General features: G+C 42.8%; 3 protein-coding genes across 8 annotated transcripts in view; 2 read left to right on the plus strand and 1 right to left on the minus strand.

Annotated features, from left to right (window-relative positions):
* The window catches only part of LOC6048845 (kinase suppressor of Ras 2), a 207,923-nt gene that overhangs the window by 174,053 nt on the left and 14,452 nt on the right, over positions 1–19,418 (plus strand). The gene's annotated exons all lie outside the window — the stretch shown is intronic.
* LOC6052411 (glutamate [NMDA] receptor subunit 1) overlaps positions 1–19,418 on the minus strand; it is a 211,166-nt gene that overhangs the window by 126,988 nt on the left and 64,760 nt on the right. For all 6 annotated transcript variants that reach the window (XM_038266329.1, XM_038266327.1, XM_038266328.1 and 3 more), the window contains 4 exons: positions 3,543–3,670; positions 3,217–3,419; positions 2,995–3,160; positions 2,824–2,932 (listed from right to left, as the gene is read on the minus strand). In XM_038266329.1, coding sequence (XP_038122257.1) covers positions 2,824–2,932; positions 2,995–3,160; positions 3,217–3,419; positions 3,543–3,670 — 606 coding nt within the window. The remainder of the gene's footprint in view (positions 1–2,823; positions 2,933–2,994; positions 3,161–3,216; positions 3,420–3,542; positions 3,671–19,418) is intronic.
* The window catches only part of LOC119770811 (craniofacial development protein 2-like), a 1,417-nt gene continuing 115 nt past the window's right edge, over positions 18,117–19,418 (plus strand). The window contains exons 1-2 of the mRNA XM_038266334.1: positions 18,117–18,990; positions 19,054–19,418. The exon at positions 19,054–19,418 is cut by the window's right edge and continues 115 nt beyond it. Of these exons, the coding sequence (XP_038122262.1) occupies positions 18,269–18,961 (693 nt within the window). The 5' untranslated portion in view covers positions 18,117–18,268 and the 3' untranslated portion in view covers positions 18,962–18,990; positions 19,054–19,418. The remainder of the gene's footprint in view (positions 18,991–19,053) is intronic.

A 19,418-nucleotide genomic window follows, 5' to 3' on the forward strand; every position in this document is an offset into this window, starting at 1 on the left:
GCCGTTTTCAAATGTTAGGTCAGATTTTAAAAATCTGAAAATATTTTTATCGTAAAGATTAGACAATTTTACATAAGATTGACGATTTGCACTTGATAGTTCGAAACATTTATATTGATATAGAAATTAAACTAAATAAAAAAATTGAAGAACCAGTTTTGGGCCAAATTTCCCAAACGCAGAATAAACTCCCTTTTACATAATTTTTATTTTTACCAACACACAAATGGGCTCTACCGAAGCTAGAGAACCAAAACCGCGGTGCTATGCTCGCGTTTGTCATAAACGTTTGTTTGATTAAGAATATGTACGATTAAAAATATTCTATTGGTGAAAATTGCGTTTTTAATTTCTTTTGGAAACATATCATTTTAATACTTTGCTTTCATCATAAGACTTCTTTTATGATGACGTTATAAATAAACAAAGTTTATGTTATGAATTGAAAGAAAGTCTACCATTGTTATATTCTTTAGTAAGAAAGGCTCTATCTCACCCCAGGTGGGATTAAATCGAGTTTTATTGACATTTTTCGACCAAAAATACTGTTTCGGAACAAATACGTTAAACAATCCGGATTGTCCCGGATCCGGTTTAACCCCCAGTATGCAAGTGCCCACGTGGTTTATGGATGGTCCCTTATCGGTTTTTGAAGTAGTTTTCAAAAGTTGCGACAAAAATTGAAAACATTCCAGCATAGTTATTTATGGCTCATTTTTAAGTGTTCAAAAGACTTTGAAATGCAACAAGGATAATTGTATTGCTCAAGTTTTACGGGATTGTGTGTATTTTTCCTGAATTGGAATTTCAATGTCCGTTATATTCAATTTATCTTATAGTAGATAGCTCATATTTGGCATCAGTTCAATACACCGACCAACAAAATTTCTGCGCAGTATCAACTCGAGGGAAAGCATGAACTTTGGGGTCCCCAGAATCATTTTGAATTTTTCAAAAATAGTTTGTCTGGACCGAATGGGGAGCGGCCGTGGCTGACTGATTACGGTGTTCGCTTTGTAAGCGAATGGTTCTCGGTTCGATTCCCATCTGCTCCCAACGAGAATGTTAAGAACACACATATTTGAAATGATGAATACACAGAGTAAGACAGAGTTCCAACTGCCTCTTGATTTTTGGTTCAACTTGGTGGTACATCGCAGGTACATCGCACGCCTGCTACCAGCAAACCTTATGGAGCCAAAAAATGAAATGACATTTCTTCTGACTGGTCACTCTGGGTTACTCTGTGATGAATATGAACGAAAAATCAAAGTCGCTCGAGGCGGCGTTCGATCCTCCGTCCTTTATATTGGTAAGAAAAAAGGCTAACGACTAGGCCATGATGACTTGGTGAGCTTGGACTGGAATTAGGAATACTGCGAGTTGTGGCGCTATAACCACGGCAAATAGAGTCCAGGGCAATGTCCCATCCCAGAGGGTCCCGGAGTACCAACCCATCTTAGCATGGTGCTCCCAACGAATACAACCAAATCTCGGAGCGTATGGTGGTGTGTCCCCACGCTTCTTCCTCCCCTGTCGATTCAGAATTGTGTTGTTGTTCGAACACTCAGTGCTCAAAAAAAAACGAAGTTGACTTTATAGCTGTCGGCCACCATTGCTAGTACCAACCACTAGTGTCTTCCATTTTATCTACAAGGACTTCGCCGCCCTGGGCTCCTAAGTGTATGAAAGTATGGCACGGAGCGACGGCGCCGAATACCTATATTTACACAAAGAATTTTAGAGCGCCCGCCGCGGGATTCGAACCGGCGACCTCTGGATTGTGAGTCCAGTGCGCGGTCCGATTGATCCACACGGGCGGGACAGTGCTCAAACTCAACCCAATTACGAGTCATCTCTGCGATACGGCTTTACGCAGTAGGCCTGGCCGCTTTAACGCTTGTGATGTTTCAATGCATTCTAATGCAATGGAGCACTAATTGTTAATAAATGACAAGAAGAGTGCTAGGCGTCATCTAACCTAAGGCACTCTCCAGGATCCCTACGAAAGATTGGCTGATTAGATTAGATTAGTTTGTCTGGACCGAATGGGTTTTCTCCAAAGTTTGTATGGAGAATTAGTGCGGTCCTTCATAATAGTAAATCTTTCCCAGTTCCTGAGGGGAACACCCGTGAAGAGTATCGGGGCCGGCATTTACAAAGCGTATTCAGTGGCAGTTTTTCACTCAACTAATGTTAACATGTTTAGGTTAATGTTAACATTCCATAGGTCGCCTCCCTACACAGAAAAAAATCAATTCTCGAAACCGTGAAGTCAGTTCACGATTATGAGAACCACGAAGGAATATATTCACGTTTATGGTGCAAATGCACCATACTCATGAATATATTCCTTCGTGGTTCTCATAATCGTGAACTGACTTCACGGTTTCGAGAATTGATTTTTTTTCTGTGTAAGGTGTCGTGATAAGCTCCAGTTTGCGACGATACACTACCTTCCCTTTACTAAGCAATCGAATCCAGAAGGGAAGAGATCACCAGTTGTGTTGGTCCGAGCCGGGATTTGAACCCCGATCTACCGCTTACGAGGCGGAAGCATTACCCCTAGGCTACGTGGCTCGGTCGGTCCTACATAATGCATGCAATTTTTGGTTTGTATGCAAGAGCGACGAACCGTCCTAATTTTCCATACAAACTTTGGAGGAAAACCATTCGGTCCAGACAAACTACTTTTGAAAAATTCAAAATGCACGTGATTCTGGGGACCCCAAACTTTATGCTTCCCTTCGAGTTGAGCCTGCGCAGTCATTTTTTCATTTTTTGTAGGTCAGTGTTATCTTTGAACACAACTTCTCACATTACCTGACTCCCAAATTGCACCGGTATCATCACAGTCCTTAGGGGCTTCTGTAATAGTTTCGTTATGAGCCATCATTTCTTTAATAGCTGATGCCAAAACATAAATAGCATCCTACAATTTAGGTTTTAGATTGGTTTAATAGAACAAAATTTAACAAAATCTACATTTCTCACCCTTATATGCTCATTTTCACTGTTGGCATAGTTAAGCTTTAAGCCCAATACGCCAATTGGAGTGTTATTGGCTTTCAGTGCCTGTTCTGTAACTATCCAAATGTGTCCAGCTTCTGTCATGTTGTTTTGGGAGGCATCTCTAAAAATAACGTACGAGTCTTCCTCACTGAAAAAAAATAATAAATTATTCATAAAATAATAAAAAAAACTAAACTTTTTTACTTTGCATAGAGCAGGTAAACCCTCGATTGCGCCGTTTTCATTTCGATTAGATTTTCGGTAAAACTTTCAAGCTTTGGCTCGAACTCTATTATACTCTCTACCGTAGCACGAACATCGATGTCATCATAGTTTGTTTGCGACGTAGTCTGAAATCTTCCCAAAACTGCTCGCCCGTCCGTATCTGAGCTATGAATTATAATTACCTGCAATTTAAAAAATTAGATTTGAACAATTTAAATCAAATAAAATCATCGCTTTGGCAGTCGTGTGTTTCGGTGTTGCTTACGTACGCGACTGCCGAAAGGTTAAATATGTCTCTAATCTACCTTTGTGTACCCAAAATGGCTTAACATTTCAAGCCAAACATCAGCTTGGTGATAATATGGTGGCACAGTTCTTAAGAAAGAAACGTGAATGTTTTTATCGGAAAATGCTGCATCACGAGAGGAGATGCCTGTAAGAAAACGTATTAAGTTTATTAAATTTATTGGTGCTATACATTATTACTCGAAAACCACGCGGATTTTTTAGGGCAGGGTTGTCCAACCAAATGTTGTTCTAAATTTAAAAAAAAATACTCAGATTCGAAAAGTACATTAAATTTTCCATAAAACGACACGTCCCTAAAAGAAATACCGTCAAGTACCAAAAAATGGAAGAATTTTTCAAACTCTATTAGATTATTTTATTCGATGTGCAAATTAAAAAAATGTATGGAGCGTAACACAGCTCCCCCATCTGCGTTAGGTCAAAGTTTTCCACAAATCTAAGAGGCGTCGGGGCAACTTCTGTGTGACGCAGAATAATTCCCCTTTTACAAACTCATCTGAAACCTGATTGCCCGATGCAAATATTTTTCAAAGGTTTTGTCTCTCGGGGTCGACCGGGGTCGAGGGGAGGGGGGAATACCTAAGTGACCACAAGCACTTAATTGAAGTATCAATTCAGTACTAAATCAGCACTGGAATGTTTTGAAGTAGTAAATAAGCTTTGCGGAAGCCTCAAAGTACTAAAACTTTGCAGCGTTACAACTGGCATTAAATCACCATTTACGATCTTGAAAATGTGCTTCAAAGCAATTGATATTTATCAACAAAGCTCAAGTAACCACAAGCACTTAATTGAAGTATCAATTCAGTACTAAATCAGCACTGGAATGTTTTGAAGTAGTAAATGAGCTTTGCGAATGTCTCAAAGTACCAAAACTTTGCAACATTACAACAGGCATTAAATCACCATTTACGACCTTGAAAATGTACTTCAAAGCATTTGATGTTTATCAACAAAGTAACCCATCGATACGGGAAACATTTCAGCCAAGCACGCTCTTATTGACTTAAAGAGCACATTCAGTTTGGAACCCGCGCCGAAAAAACGGCTAAGTCCTCCTTGCGCGAAACAAGTGGGAGAAGTGGAGCGAAAACATCAACAAAGAAAAAAAATAATTTTAGATCTGCCACTGCACACTTGTAAAACCATTTTTGAGTTAGATTCAAAGCTCCGTATTTAATTTCTAAGTATATTTATGATTCCCAGAACCGTTTTGGGCCAATATGCCCACATTGGGACCGGTTCCAGGTACGGCGGTGGATTCCGGATTACGGTCAATTTCGAAAATATTACAGAGCTATTTTTTACCAAGCAAAATAGGTGTCAACGTACATGGTTTTCCAAATCAAGCTCTCCCATGATCTACAGAACCATTTTTTGACCGAAATGGCCAATTTGGGACCGGTTCCAGGTACCGCGGTGGTTGTTGGAGCACGGTCAATTTCGTAAAAAAATCAAGAATTATTTTTGATCATGCTATATGCGTATCAAAGTACATGATTTTCCAAATAAAGCTCACTCATGATCCACAAAACCATTTTTTAGACCCATTGGCCACGTTGGAACCGGTTCCAGGTACTTCGGTAAATTCCGGAGCAATTTCGTAAAACCAAAGAATTATGTTTGATCAAACAATACGGGTATCGTAGTACATGATTTTCCAAATCGAACTCATTCATGATCCCCGAAACATTTTTTTTCCAATTGGCCACATTGAGACAAGTTTCAGATACCGCGATGGATCCCGGAATACGGTCAATTTCGAAAATATTACAATTATTTTTATTACAGTTATTTTTGACCAGGCAATATAGGAGTCAAAGTACATGATTTTCCAAATCAAGTTCATTCTTGATCCTCAGAACCATTTTTGGATCAATCTTGCCGCTTTGGAACCGGCTTCAGGTACCTCAAAATTCCAAAGTATGGCAAATTTTGTAAAAAAAATACAAAAATATTTTTAAAACCAAACAAAATGAGTATCACAGTTTATTGATACAAATAAAACTCAGTATCATTTTTGGACCGGTTTTACCACTTTAGAGTTTCCAAAATTAACCGTGAAAAAAATATAATTGATTGCTGAATAATATAAAATTAAGTAAAAAAAATCTCCCTGTTATATTTACAGTAGATTTTCTAGTTTATTTCATGTTAAATTCCGTAAAATTTGGTGTATTGGAATTGGTCCCTGTGAAAATTGCAATTTTTGAACTAGAAAAATTAAATTTTTGAGCATGATTTTGAAAATCTTAAACTTTGACACCCATATTGCCATACTAGAAATTGCTCGTATGTGGCCACCCTCTGACTGGTTCCTTCGGCTTTTGGAACCTACCAAACATACTTTGATCATTTCTAAATTTATTTTAAATGAAAAAAGTTTATTGAATTTTTTGAATGGTTTGAAAAAATAAAGTCAAAAAGCATGAAAAAGAAACGCACAGTTACAGTTATGATAATGTTAAAAATATTCAAAATATTTAAAAAGTAAGCAACTCTCTACGAAATCGGCCGATTTCGACCATTTTAATTTTTTGTATTTTTTGATTTGACTCAAACTTTGTGGGGGCCTTCCCTATGACCAAATAAGCTATTTTGCGTCATTGGTTCACCCATACAAGTCTCCATACAATTTTGGCTGCTGTCCATATAAAAATGATATGTAAATATTCTAACAGCTGTAACTTTTGAGTGAATTTTCTGATCAATTTGGTGTCTTCGGCAAAGTTGTAGGTATTGTTGAGGACTTTTGAGAAAAAAATAGGTACACGGAAAAAAAAATTTGCAGATTTTTTTATCAACTTTTTTTAAGCATAAGCATAAGCATAGGTGCCCACCCGCAGTTGCTACTCCGTTATTGACCAGGACCTCCAGAAGTTACATCCACGAGCCGTGGAAGATGAGTGGGTGCTATCTTTCCTCGCTTCGCAACTTCTCAAAGGCCCCTATCATGCTGATCAATACCGGCGCCGGCCACGACCAGTGGTAGGGTCACGGGGAAGTGGATGGGAATGTTAGTCCGATACTTGAGTGATAGAGACCGCCCAATCGACTGCTTCTCCGACAAAGTATCACATGAGTTTTGAGGGGTTAGTAGATGGGTATGAGGTCAGGATTCACGAGTGGCAGTGATGTGACCATGAGCATTTTGTTTATCGGTTGAAATTTTTAAATCTTAGGCAGCCGGCTGCGGAAAGATAGATAATTGATTATTTAAAATAGTTTATTTTTATCGTACGCGTGCCAGCCGAGCAGTAGTGCTATGGGCTGGACTTATCAGTATATTTTTACTGTTTTTACCATTTAGATAACGCGAGCAAATTTCAAAAATAGTAAATAAATGACGCTTTACTCTTCATAAAATCGATAGTTTGATGAGTTAATACTAAAACTGAATGTTGGAATAAATTTTTACGATCATTTACAACGAAAATTATCGCGAGAAAACAGGACTGCGCGTCCCCAGAAGCACTGCACTTATGAAGGCATTATTCGATTATTATGACCAATCACCCCATGTACACAAACAGCGACACAAAAGAGACGAAAATTATCGCGAGAAAACAAAACTGCGCGTCCCCAGAAGCACTGCACTTATGAAGGCATTATTCGATTATTATGACCAATCACTCCATGCACACAAAAAGCGACACAAAAGAGACGAAAATTATCGCGAGAAAACAGGACTGCGCGTCCCCAGAAACACTGCACTTATGAAGGCATTATTCGATTATTATGGCCAATCACCCCATGCACACAAACAGCGACACAAAAGAGACGAAAATTATAGCGAGAAAACAAAACTGCGCGTCCCCAGAAGCACTGCACTTATGAAGGCATTATTCGATTATTATGACCAATCACCCCATGCACACAAACAGCGACACAAAAGAGACGAAAATTATCACGAGAAAACAGGACTGCGCGTCCTCAGAAGCACTTCACTTATGAAGGCATTATTTAATTATTATGACCAATCACCCCATGCACACAAACAGCGACACAAAAGAGACGAAAATTATCGCTAGAAAACAGGACTGCGCGTCCTCAGAAGCACTTCACTTATGAAGGCATTATTTAATTATTATGACCAATCACCCCATGCACACAAACAGCGACACAAAAGAGACGAAAATTATCGCGAGAAAACAGGACTGCGCGTCCTCAGAAGCACTTCACTTATGAAGGCATTATTTAATTATTATGACCAATCACCCCATGCACACAAACAGCGACACAAAAGAGACGAAAATTATCGCGAGAAAACAGGACTGCGCGTCCCCAGAAGCACTTCAATTTGCAGATTTTATCATTATTTTTCAAAACCGCAACTTTCCCAAAGATTATGAGATATGAAAAAATCTTTTGCCCATTTGACATTATCAAAATCTCGCACATTTGATAAAGGGCTCCGTTTTCAAGATATAGACCGATTTGCAGCGAAATATTTGCAGTTTTTTTTTAAAATAGTGACCATGAGTGACCATTTCCATGAAAAGTTCAGAAAATTTGATATAAAATTGCCTAAGAGACATTGAAGATTGGACCTCTGGTTGCTGAGATACAGCGGCTTAAAGAAAAAGAAACACGAAAATTGAAGTTTTCTAAGTCTCACCCAAACAGCCCACCATTTTCTAATGACGATATCTCAGCAATTAATGGTCCGATTTTCAATATTAATACATGAAACATTTTTGAAATTTTCCGATCTTTTCGAAAAAAATATTTTGAAAATTTTTAAATCAAGACTAGCATTTTAAATGGGCGTAATATTCAATGTTTGGCACTTCAAATTTCACGAATGTTTCATGTATTAACATTTAAAATCTGATCACTAATTGCTGAGATATCGTCATTAGAAAATGGTGGGCTGTTTGGGTGAGACTTAGAAAACTTCAATTTTCGTGTTTCTTTTTCTTTAAGCCGCTGTATCTCAGCAACCAGAGGTCCAATCTTCAATGTCTCTTAGACAATTTTATAGCAAATTTTCAGAACTTTTCAAAAAAAATATTTTTAGAAATGGTCACTCATGGTCACTATATTTAAAAAATGAAAAACTGCAAATATTTCGCTAAAATCAAACTTTTGGTGGCTATATCTTGAAAACGGAGCCCTTTATCAAAAAATCTGTAAAGTACTTTTCGATTGCAAATTCAATTTTGCATTAAAAAATAATGTCAAACTTGTTTTTGCATGAAACATCGATTTTTTCCAAAAATCACTATTTTTTCAAAAATTTATAACTCTCCGGCAGATTTTTTGACCGTGTTTCTCTATGGCTCAAAAGTTGCGGATTTTTGTCCCCTAAAACATATAAAAAAATCTCGAAAATCGTATTTTGGGAAATTGAGTTTTAGTGAAAAAAAAGTTGATACAAAAATCTGTAAATTTTTTTTTCCGTGTACCTATTTTTTCTCAAAAGTCCTCAACAATACCTACAACTTTGCCGAAGACACAAAATTGATCAGAAAATTCACTCAAAAGTTACAGCTGTTTGAATATTTACATACCATTTTTGTATGGACAGCTGCCAAAATTGTTCCGCGTCTCGGAAAAATAAAATCGATTTTCGGGTCTAAGCGACGTTGATCCTACGCTGGAAGTGTGGTCAAGTTAAAGTTCCAAAGTAGGTGCTTGAGGAGAAAGTAGAGTGCGACCAATAATTTGGTTATTTAGTGGGTGTAGTAGGAAAGAGAATATCTTAAAAACAATCCGAGATGGAGAAGCAAGAAGAAATTCGCGAGGATGGTGCAAAGCAAATCGCTTGAGGAAATTGATTCCTGCTCGTCATCGATCCTCGACTCCGAGGAGGAAGACGATGGAATCAACATCACTATCAAAGCTGTGACTCCGGGAGTCGCTGCTGATGGGTCGGCTGATCTGGTCGAGCCGAAGCTAGCTGGCTCGGAGAGGAGGAAGATGAATAAGAAAATCGAGGGGGGCATGAAAAAAGAAGAAGCTCGTTCCTCGGTTATTTCCTCGACGCCAAAACGGTCAAGGAACACTTCGTTGAATTCACCCAACGGTGGCACTGTCCCCAATCCGGTCCCAAAAAAGGTCTGCGCTGAGGGTTCGGCAGCCACGAAGAAGGTGAATGATGGGGGTTCGAACGTATCGGCGCAAGAAGAGGATGATGTAGTGATGAATGAAGTTGCGGTGGATGAAAAATCAGCGAATGGAGATGTTGAGAACAAAGAAGTGGAAGAAGAGGAAGCAGGAGGCTTGCCCGGCCCATCCGGCTCTGCTGGCAGTGAAGGCAAGCTCGATAATCTAATCTAATCTAATCTAATCAGACCCTAGCGCAGCCAATCTTTCGAAGGGATCCTGGAGAGTGCCTTAGGTTAGATGACGCCTAGCACTCTTCTTGTCATTTATTAACATTTGCAGTGCACCATTGCATTAGAATGCATTGAAACATCACAAGCGTTAAAGCGGCCAGGCCTACTGCGTAAAGCCGTATCGCAGAGATGACTCGTAATTGGGTTGAGTTTGAGCACTGAGTGTTCGAACAACAACACAATTCTGAATCGACAGGGGAGGAAGAAGCGTGGGGACACACCACCATACGCTCCGAGGTTTTTGGTTGTATTCGTTGGGAGCACCATGCTAAGAAGGTTTGGTACTCCGGGACCCTCTGGGATGGGACATTGTATTTCCACAAATGCCCTGGACACTATTTGCCGTGGTTATAGCGCCACAACTCGCTCTCTGTAACAGTATTCCTAATTCCAGTCCAAGCTCACCAAGTCGTCATGGCCTAGTGGTTAGCATTTTTGCTTACCAATCCAAAGGACGGAGGATCGAACCCCGCCTCGAGCGACTTTGATTTTTCGTTCATATTCATCATTTCAAATTTATGTGTTCTTAACTTTCTCGTTGGGAGCAGATGGGAATCGAACCCAGAACCATTCGCTTACAAAGCGAACACCGTAACCAGTCAGCCACGGCCGCTCCCTAATAAAGCCGTATCGCAGAGATGACTCGTAATTGGGTTGAGTTTGAGCACTGAGTGTTCGAACAACAACACAATTCTGAATCGACAGGGGAGGAAGAAGCGTGGGGACACACCACCATACGCTCCGAGATTTTGGTTGTATTCGTTGGGAGCACCATGCTAAGAAGGTTTGGTACTCCGGGACCCTCTGGGATGGGACATTGTATTTACACGAATTTATGACAGTCATGTATTCCAAAACGAAATTAATCTTTTCTACACATGGTGTAGTAAAAGCCTACTCCAATTGAATGTAAAGAAATGTAACTCCATTGCCTTCAGCAGAAAACATGAAACACCAAACATAACAGTATTATTAGGAAACCAACCAGTAGAAAAATGCAAAGTAGTACGTGATCTAGGTGTCATCCTAGACTCACAACTAACTTTTGTAGAACACTATAACACAATAATAAACAAGGCAAAAGTACATTAGGCTTTATAAAGCGCTTTGCATTCAACTTCCAGGACCCGTATACTATTAAATTACTCTATATAACGTATGTCAGGCCACTCTTGGAATACTGTAGTATCGTCTGGAATCCATACTATGCCGTACACCAAGCACGTATTGAATCTGTCCAAAAACAATTCTTACTGTACGCACTACGTAAACTTAACTGGACTGCATTTCCTCTCCCATCGTATGAAGCACGCTGCATGCTCATAAACATACAATCATTACAAGAACGTCGTAAATTTGCCATGCTCTCTTTCATCAACGACATTATTTCTCAACGCATACAGTCAGCAGCATTATTTTCAGTAATACGCAATAGTATTCATGAACCAAGCCGTACTCTTAGACATTCACCACTTTTTAGAATAACTACATACACGACAAATTATTTAAAAATTCGCCATTAAATCAAATGATGCGCTTTTATAATGAAAATTCACAGTACATACATTTCGACATGTCTAAACCGGAACTACGAAAAAATCTGTACAATAGAAATAATATCTAGTATGTAAGAAAATTGTAAGTAGTCTACATAAGCTTGACGAATAAACAATAAACAAAAAAAAAAAAAAAAGAATGCCCTGGACACTATTAGCCGTGGTTATAGCGCCACAACTCGCTCTCTGTAACAGTATTCCTAATTCCAGTCCACGCTCACCAAGTCGTCATGGCCTAGTGGTTAGCATTTTTGCTTACCAAACCAAAGGACGGGGGATCGAACCCCGCCTCGAGCGGCTTTGATTTTTCGTTCATATTCATCATTTCAAAATTATGTGTTCTTAACTTTCTCGTTGGGAGCAGATGGGAATCGAACCCAGAACCATTCGCTTACAAAGCGAACACCGTAACCAGTCAGCCACGGCCGCTCCCCCCAGTGAAGGCAAGCTCGATAAGAAGAAAAAGAAGAAGAAGAAGAAGAAGAAGAATGTCGGTGCTGACGGTACTAGTTCAGATGCTGGTGCTGGTACTGTTGCTGGTACAGGTGTCAGTGCTAGTGGCGAAGGAGGTTCTGCTAGTGCTGGTGCTATGGCAGGTATTAGTGCTGGCGGAGATGCTGGTGCTGCTAGTACTGGAGCTGGGGCGCAGATGGTAGTGCTGGTGGCGCTGGCTCTGGTGCTCGTGGAGGGAAGGTCGAGAAGAAGAAAAGCGGCGAGACAGCAGAGGGGAGTGCAAACAAAACAATTCGAAGAGAAATCCTTCCAGCCCCAACCTACCAGCAGATTGCCAGTCGGATCAAGCTTGGCATTGTCCCTGCGTCGTATCCGGACGCTGAGCTGACATCCGAGCAGCAAGATGCGGTCAAAGAGGTGCTGCTAAAGAAGGTGTTAGAGCAGCGAAAGGAGCAGTTTAAACCTAAGTTCGTGTATTGCAAGTCGTATGTAGGACTTGTGATGCTATTATGCCAGGAAAATAGCACAGCAAACTGGGTGAAAATGGTTGTGTCCTCGATCTCTCCGTGGGAAAATGCAGTGCTCAGTGCTGTGGACGAGGCTGATATCCCTTCGCAAAGAAGTGCTTCGGGGATACTTCTACAGAAGCAAAAACGACGAGAACGACACCGTTCTGGGATATCTCGAAAGCCAAAATGACAACCTCGACACGTCAGCCTGGAGAATCCTGCGTCGCTCGGGGAAAAACGATCATGTCGAGTGGGCCTTCACCATCGACACGGCATCGATGAAGCTGCTGGAGGAACAGAAATTTGTCGTGAACTATAAATTCGGGCAAACCATGTTCCGGAGGAAGCAGGCGGAAACCGGAAGCCATCCGGCAGATGACGATTCGGACGAGGACATGGAAGTGGATCACTTCGACGAAGGATTATCGGCGGAGGCTCAGGTAGGAGATGAGATGGCTCAGGAGAACGAGTCGTCTGAATCTTCTGGTAAGAAAAATGATCAAACAAACAATATTACTGGAGTAGACATCGGAAAGGACCCCAGGGTTCTTCTGATGGATACACCAGTTGTTTATGCACCGGCCACGATTGGCCAGTGTTTCGGAGTGGACTGTATTTAGGGGGGTCGGAAAGGGGTCCGAAGAAAAGACACTGGAAGGTTCTACTTTCACTTTCTCTATTTTCTCCTACATCACTTCCTTCTTCCTCTTCTTCTTCCTCCGCTCTTCCTTCCTTCACTTCTGCTGCTGCGCGTCGCGTCCGGCACGTCCGACGGTTGGATGACTTGTGTTGATCGCGCTCAACGCCTGCCTGTTGCTAGGCGGTTCGAGCGGCTAACTTGTTGTTGTCGTCGTCGATGACAGCTCTGCCGATGCGCAGGGGCGTAGTCGTTCTCGTCGTACGGGTGGGGGCAAGCACCTTTCGGTCGTCCCGAACATTCTCCCCCCCGTTGAGTTCTCTCAACAGACGGAACTCGATCCTGGGTGGTGTTCTTGCTGGACTGCGTACGCGGCGCGACCCCTGGGTCCCAGGGCCGACGTTGAATTGCACCTTCGTCAGGTGGCCTTTGTGCTTCGCGTTCATCAGCTTGGTTTGGTGCGTCGGCGACGCATCGCTTCTTGATGGCACCGATCACGATCTGGGAGATGCGGGAGACTCGACTGGTTCGGGTTTCTCTCGTTCGGGTTGAGGTTGGTTGTCGTTGGAGCCGTCCTCCGATAGGCGCGGCTTGTATCAGGTGGGCTTGCTGGATTGTCTAGCTTCGGCGCGGGATCTCGGTTGATCGCGGAGTCGCCGACCTTTTTAGGTTTTGCTTCCGGAACACGGTCCGGCTGGGAATAGATTGCCTTCGGGACAGGACACGGCAGGGCTTGAGCTGCATCCGGAAAAGAATCCAGCGATGCGAGGGCCTCCAGGACAGGGGCTGGCGGAGCGGTGTAATCCTCCGGAACAAGGTCCGGCAGGGTGGAGATTGCCTTCGGGACAGGACCCGACAGGGCTTGGACTGCATCTGGATCAGGATCCAGTGATACGCTTTCCTCCAGGACAGGGCCTGGCAGAGTGGTGACTTCCTCCGGAACACGGTCCGGCAGGGTGGAGATTGCCTTCGGGACAGGACCCGGCAGGGCTTGAATTGCCTCCCGGACAGGGCCTGGCATAGCGTTGAGAGCCTCCGGAACATGGTCCGGCAGGGCGGAGATTGCCTTCGGGACAAGACCCGGCAGGGCTTGATTTGCACCCGGAACAGGATCCAGCGATGCGGGTGCTTCTAGGACAGGACCTAGCAAAGCGGGTGTCGTCTCCGGAACAGGGTCCGGCCAAACGGGGGTGGCTTCCGGAACTAGGTCCGGCCAGCCGGTTGGTACCTCCAGGACAGGACCTGGCAGAGCGGGGGTCGTCTCCGGAACAGGGCCCGGCCAGACGGGGGTGGCTTCCGGTACTAGGACCGGCCAGCCGGTTGTTGCTTGCAGGGCAAGCCCTGGGAGAGCGGGGTTCGTCTCCGGAACAGGATCCGGCCAGACGGGAGTGGCTTCCGGAACTAGGTCCGGCCAGCAGGTTGGTGCTTGTCCGTCGCACCCGGCGTGTGCGGATTCTTCACTGTCACGTCGCGCACAAAACCACATTTCGTGTGTCACTTTTTTCCGGCGGAAACTAGTGGCCACTCTTTCACTCGGTGAAATTGTTAACTTCCGAACTTGTTGTTCGATTCACTCGCGGTTGCATTGCGTCACTCGGCCGTGACGCACACACACACACACACACGCGCGGTGATTTGGCTCATTCGCACACGGCGTGCAAGTTTGAGCAGGTCCGGTCGCGGGCAGCAGCAGAACACTCTTCAATCCGGGTCGGATTGGACCAAATGTTTATGCACCGGCCACGATTGGCCAGTGTTTCGGAGTGGACTGTATTTAGGGGTCGGAAAGGGGTCCGAAGAAAAGACACTGGAAGGTTCTACTTTCACTTTCTCTATTTTCTCCTACATCACTTCCTTCTTCCTCTTCTTCTTCCTCCGCTCTTCCTTCCTTCACTTCTGCTGCTGCGCGTCGCGTCCGGCACGTCCGACGGTTGGATGACTTGTGTTGATCGCGCTCAACGCCTGCCTGTTGCTAGGCGGTTCGAGCGGCTAACTTGTTGTTCTCGTCGTCGATGACAGCTCTGCCGATGCGCAGGGGCGTAGTCGTTCTCGTCGTACGGGTGGGGGCAAGCACCTTTCGGTCGTCCCGAACACCAGTGAAAAAAACAATTCACTAACTGATTTATCTGGCAAGGACTGTCCGACGAACCCCGAGCGTTGATCGCACAGGGTTCCGAAGATGGTTCTTCCAGACTTGAAATAAAAAACCAAACAAATAAGGGAGACCATCAACCTGGAATAGAAGGTGGAAATGTCCAGCAATGAAACAATTTATTCGAATCAAAAACATCAAAATTTTCACAAGACTCTGGCCTACACGCCTCGTGTGTCCGAAAAAATCGCAAAAATGGCTTATGTGCCTTAAAAGTGTCCTAAATGCATTTAAATAGTCATCAAAAATAAAATAAATTGAATTGCTCAGAAATCTATGACCGTAAACCTTCGGACGAATGATTCACCTGACATTTTGTAGTGGAATAGTCATACTTGAAGCCTATTGTATGGGTTTTTGCCCAAATTTGCCCGAGGCTTTGTATACCGATCTCGAAAACTAGCTAAATTATCACCAAATCTTGCTATAACTCATCACACATAGCTCCTATCAATTTGGCGTCTTCGACAAAGTTGTTTGTTTTGATATTACTGACAACTTTTCTGAACATTGTAATCGTCAAAAATCAAAGTTCAACATAGTTTTAGTAAAAACTGGTTTTCGGCAGGGATTTATGAAAAAGGTTCCAAAACTGGTATTCAACGCAAAGATAGAGCTTTGGCGTCTTCGACAAAGTTTGTGGAAATTTTCAACCCTACAACTTTGCCGAAGACACCAAAGCTCTATCTCTCAACAGTCAAAAGTTAGAAATTCCATAGCCTACTGTGATGAGTATTTTGAAAAACAAATTTCATCAAAAGTAGGCCATGACAACGCTGAACAAAGTAGTAGAACATGTCGATGCACAAAAATGCTTACTTTTTGCTCTAATCAATTAAGTTCGTCAAAACAGCCTTTTGAACCACTGTGCGCTCCAGTCCCCGTCCGTCCTCATCATTTGAAGTTGGACATCAACAGCCTGCGAGCCATAACAGTTCTTCAAAAGTTGCTCATTTCTCCTTCGCTAGGTCAACTACTACTACTTAGCTTCGGCTGATTTGTGCACCTCGAAAGAAGCTTGACTGGTCAACTTGCCGAAGATGCGCTAACAGATACGATGAGTGTTCGGACTCAAAAAACACGAGAGGAGAATTCTTCCTTTCGCACAACCACGCTTCAACGCACTGCGTTCAGGCGCACTCTACCAGTGTATATGTGCATTGGAAAAAAAGACTGTAAACAGATAGCATGATTCTTCTCAATAAGATTCGAGCAAAATTGCAGCCTTAAGAGTATAACAGGGAATCACAAAAGATAGTCGCTAGGACGGTCGAGGTGAACTAATCCCAATATCTGCCCACAAGGCGGACAAAAAAAAATATCACCAAAAAAGTGCTTTTTTGGACCATTTTTGCAAAAATAGCGTATATCTCGAGTAGATTAAGAGCTACAAATTTGGCGTCTTCGACAAACTTTCATGAAATCTTCTCCTCTACAACTTTGCAGAAGAAATTAAAGCCCTACAACGTCATCCAACAAAGTTAGATTTTGGTTGACACCCTGGAAGTTCGTCACCCTGTATGTCAATAACTTCAAAAGATAGCCCTTATCAAGTACAACAACTCTTCCGAAGACACCATTTGGTTAGGACGTCAAATTAAGGAGTTATCAATTTATTCCACTTAATTTTGCCATTCCGAACACTGTGCAGTGGACGCTAAAAGTCGCTACGAGTGGGATAATGGTGGGCCTAATCTTCGTCCAGGCTCTATTCTGTTTTACACGGATGGTTCTAGAATGAATAATAAAACGGGAGCTGGAGTGTTTGGACCAGGAATTAAGACATCTGTTCCAATGGGACAATTTCCAACAGTTTTTCAAGCAGAAGTTTATGCAATAATTGTTTGCACATTTGCCTTAAAAGAAATTATAGATTAGCTAATATTTGTATCTTTTCCGACAGCTTGGCAGCACTGAATGCTCTGAAAGGGTATACCTGCCAGTCAAGACTAGAACTCGGTCAATCCCAAAAGAACTCGGTCAATCTTTACAGGGTTCCTGGGCATTGTGGAATTTTAGGAAACGAAAATGCGGACAGCCTGGCAAGGAAAGGATCTGAAACTGACTTCATTGGCCCAGAACCTTTATTTGGTGTTCCAGATTGTTCTCTGAAAATGGAACGTTGGGAACAATTAACAATCAATTCAATCTGGAATTCTACAGATACTTCTAGACAAGCAAAAAGATTTATCTTTCCAGGTGGAAAACTATCTCGGGAACTATTAAAACTAGATATAAAAAATTTAAGGGTGATAACTGGTTTACTAACTGGTCACTGCCCATGCAAATACCACTTATTTAATATGAGGAAAATTCCAAACGCAAATTGTCGATTTTGTAATACTGAGAATGAAACATCAGAGCACCTTTTGTGTAATTGTGGTGCTCTGATTCAAACTAGAATATTATTTTTTGGGAAAGGGATCCCTCCAATATCAACCATTTCCGTACTAGTAGGGTGATAGACTTTATAAAACAAGTCGACCCTAACTGGGACAACATGCAGTAAACAGGAGCTGCCTCTCATCGTTCCATAGTGTTGGGTTAACCTGATTTGCTACGAAAAAAAAGAGTCACACCACAATATTCCTCTAATTGGTCGCAGTGGTCATAAAAAAAAGATGCTGCCGCGGCCGCCTCAGAAGAACACCAGCATCCAAGCCGGAAGCTGTGGTCAAGGCAAATCCCGAAGGAAGCCAAGTTGGAGAATAATCGGCGATCCGCAAGTGAAATTAAGTGATCAAGTAAATATTTTTGTGAAATTTTGACAGTTTAAATTTAAAAATAGAAAAAAGAAAACGAGAAAAGTTTTAAACTTTTTTTTGCGAAAATAAAATAAAAGTTATTCTATTGTACTTTTGTGAAAATTCTGTGCTGTAAAGTGAAGCGCATACACGCACAAACGCAGGACGTCCTCTTCCGGATATGAAGACCGTTAGGCTTCGAGATAAAAACCCCGTTACGGTAGCGTGAGAAAACCGGGGCTAGGTGTCGGTAGCCCTTAGGTGGTTCTCCACCCCGAGACTAGGTAGCGCAGCCCTGATAAGGCTGCCTACCGAAAAAGAGGATCGCGAATGGCAACCACCGATTGGCGAATCGGCTCCTGGAACTGCAGGTCTTTGAATTTCTTGGGTTTCGAATTCGCCTTAGCGAATGAGTTGCAACCTCGCAACTTCGATGTTGTGGCACTGCAGGAGGTGTGCTTGGAGGAGGAGCAGGTGCTAAACTGGCCAGGTCAGCAGACCAATTCCAGATTTTTTCTGAGCGGCGGCACGGACAAGAAGCTGGGTTCCGGCTTTATCGTGCGGGGCAAGATGCAGGATCGCGTGTTCGGCTTCACGGCGTTCAGCGAGCGGATGAGTAAGTTGAGGATAAGAGGCCGTTTCTTCAACTACAGCATCATCGACGTGCACTGCCCCCACGAAGAAAAGACCGATGATGAGAAGGAAGCATTCTACGCGACGCTGCACGGAAAGAAATCCGGTCAGTGTATTCGAAAACGTCCCGCGACGAATCCGTTTACATTGGATGTTATCAAATTTGATAACAAATTCTTCGAATATGCTTGCAATGTTAACAGATTCGTCAACAAACCACAATTGCATTGCTTGCGTGTTGCAAACATTTCGGCGCATACCTTAATCAGGTGCGTTATGTGCGATGCGTACAATTGTCAAATCGTTCTAGACCAATCAAAGCAAGCCGTGCAAAACAAAAACAAACAAAAAAGTTTTGATGGAACCGGTGGAACGTTCCCGTCGAGATGAAGCTGCTCAAGATGTTGCTGGTGGCAAACGTAAGTTGTTGCTTTTTCCGTTTCCACAAGTGCTAACCTCCTGCTTCAATGTTTATTCCACAGCTACTTCCGATTCTTCGACTGGAACACCGGTTTGAGAAAGAAGACGGCCACCGAAAGTTTGCCGGATGCATCGCCTCTTGATCAAGGAGAAGCAGAACTCCAGCGCCCGGTCGGATCGACTTCCGTGATGCCGAACAGCTGCCGAAAAAGCTGCACCAAGTTGTCACCACCGGACGGGAAGAAATAAAATCACAAGTGAACCGGAAGACTACGTACATTTCGAGCGTCTTCTCGTCGACGTCTTCCGTGACGGTCATCATTCCCCGTTCCGATGGCGGCGACCAGCACAAACGACTGGTGTCTGGAGATACAATCAGCTGACATCCGATTGGTGGTCCGGAAGCCGAAGTTTGTGCCATTAATGT

This window comes from Culex quinquefasciatus, chromosome 3, assembly GCF_015732765.1.
Source record: "Culex quinquefasciatus strain JHB chromosome 3, VPISU_Cqui_1.0_pri_paternal, whole genome shotgun sequence".
In the NCBI taxonomy this organism is placed as follows: Eukaryota; Metazoa; Arthropoda; class Insecta; order Diptera; family Culicidae; genus Culex; species Culex quinquefasciatus.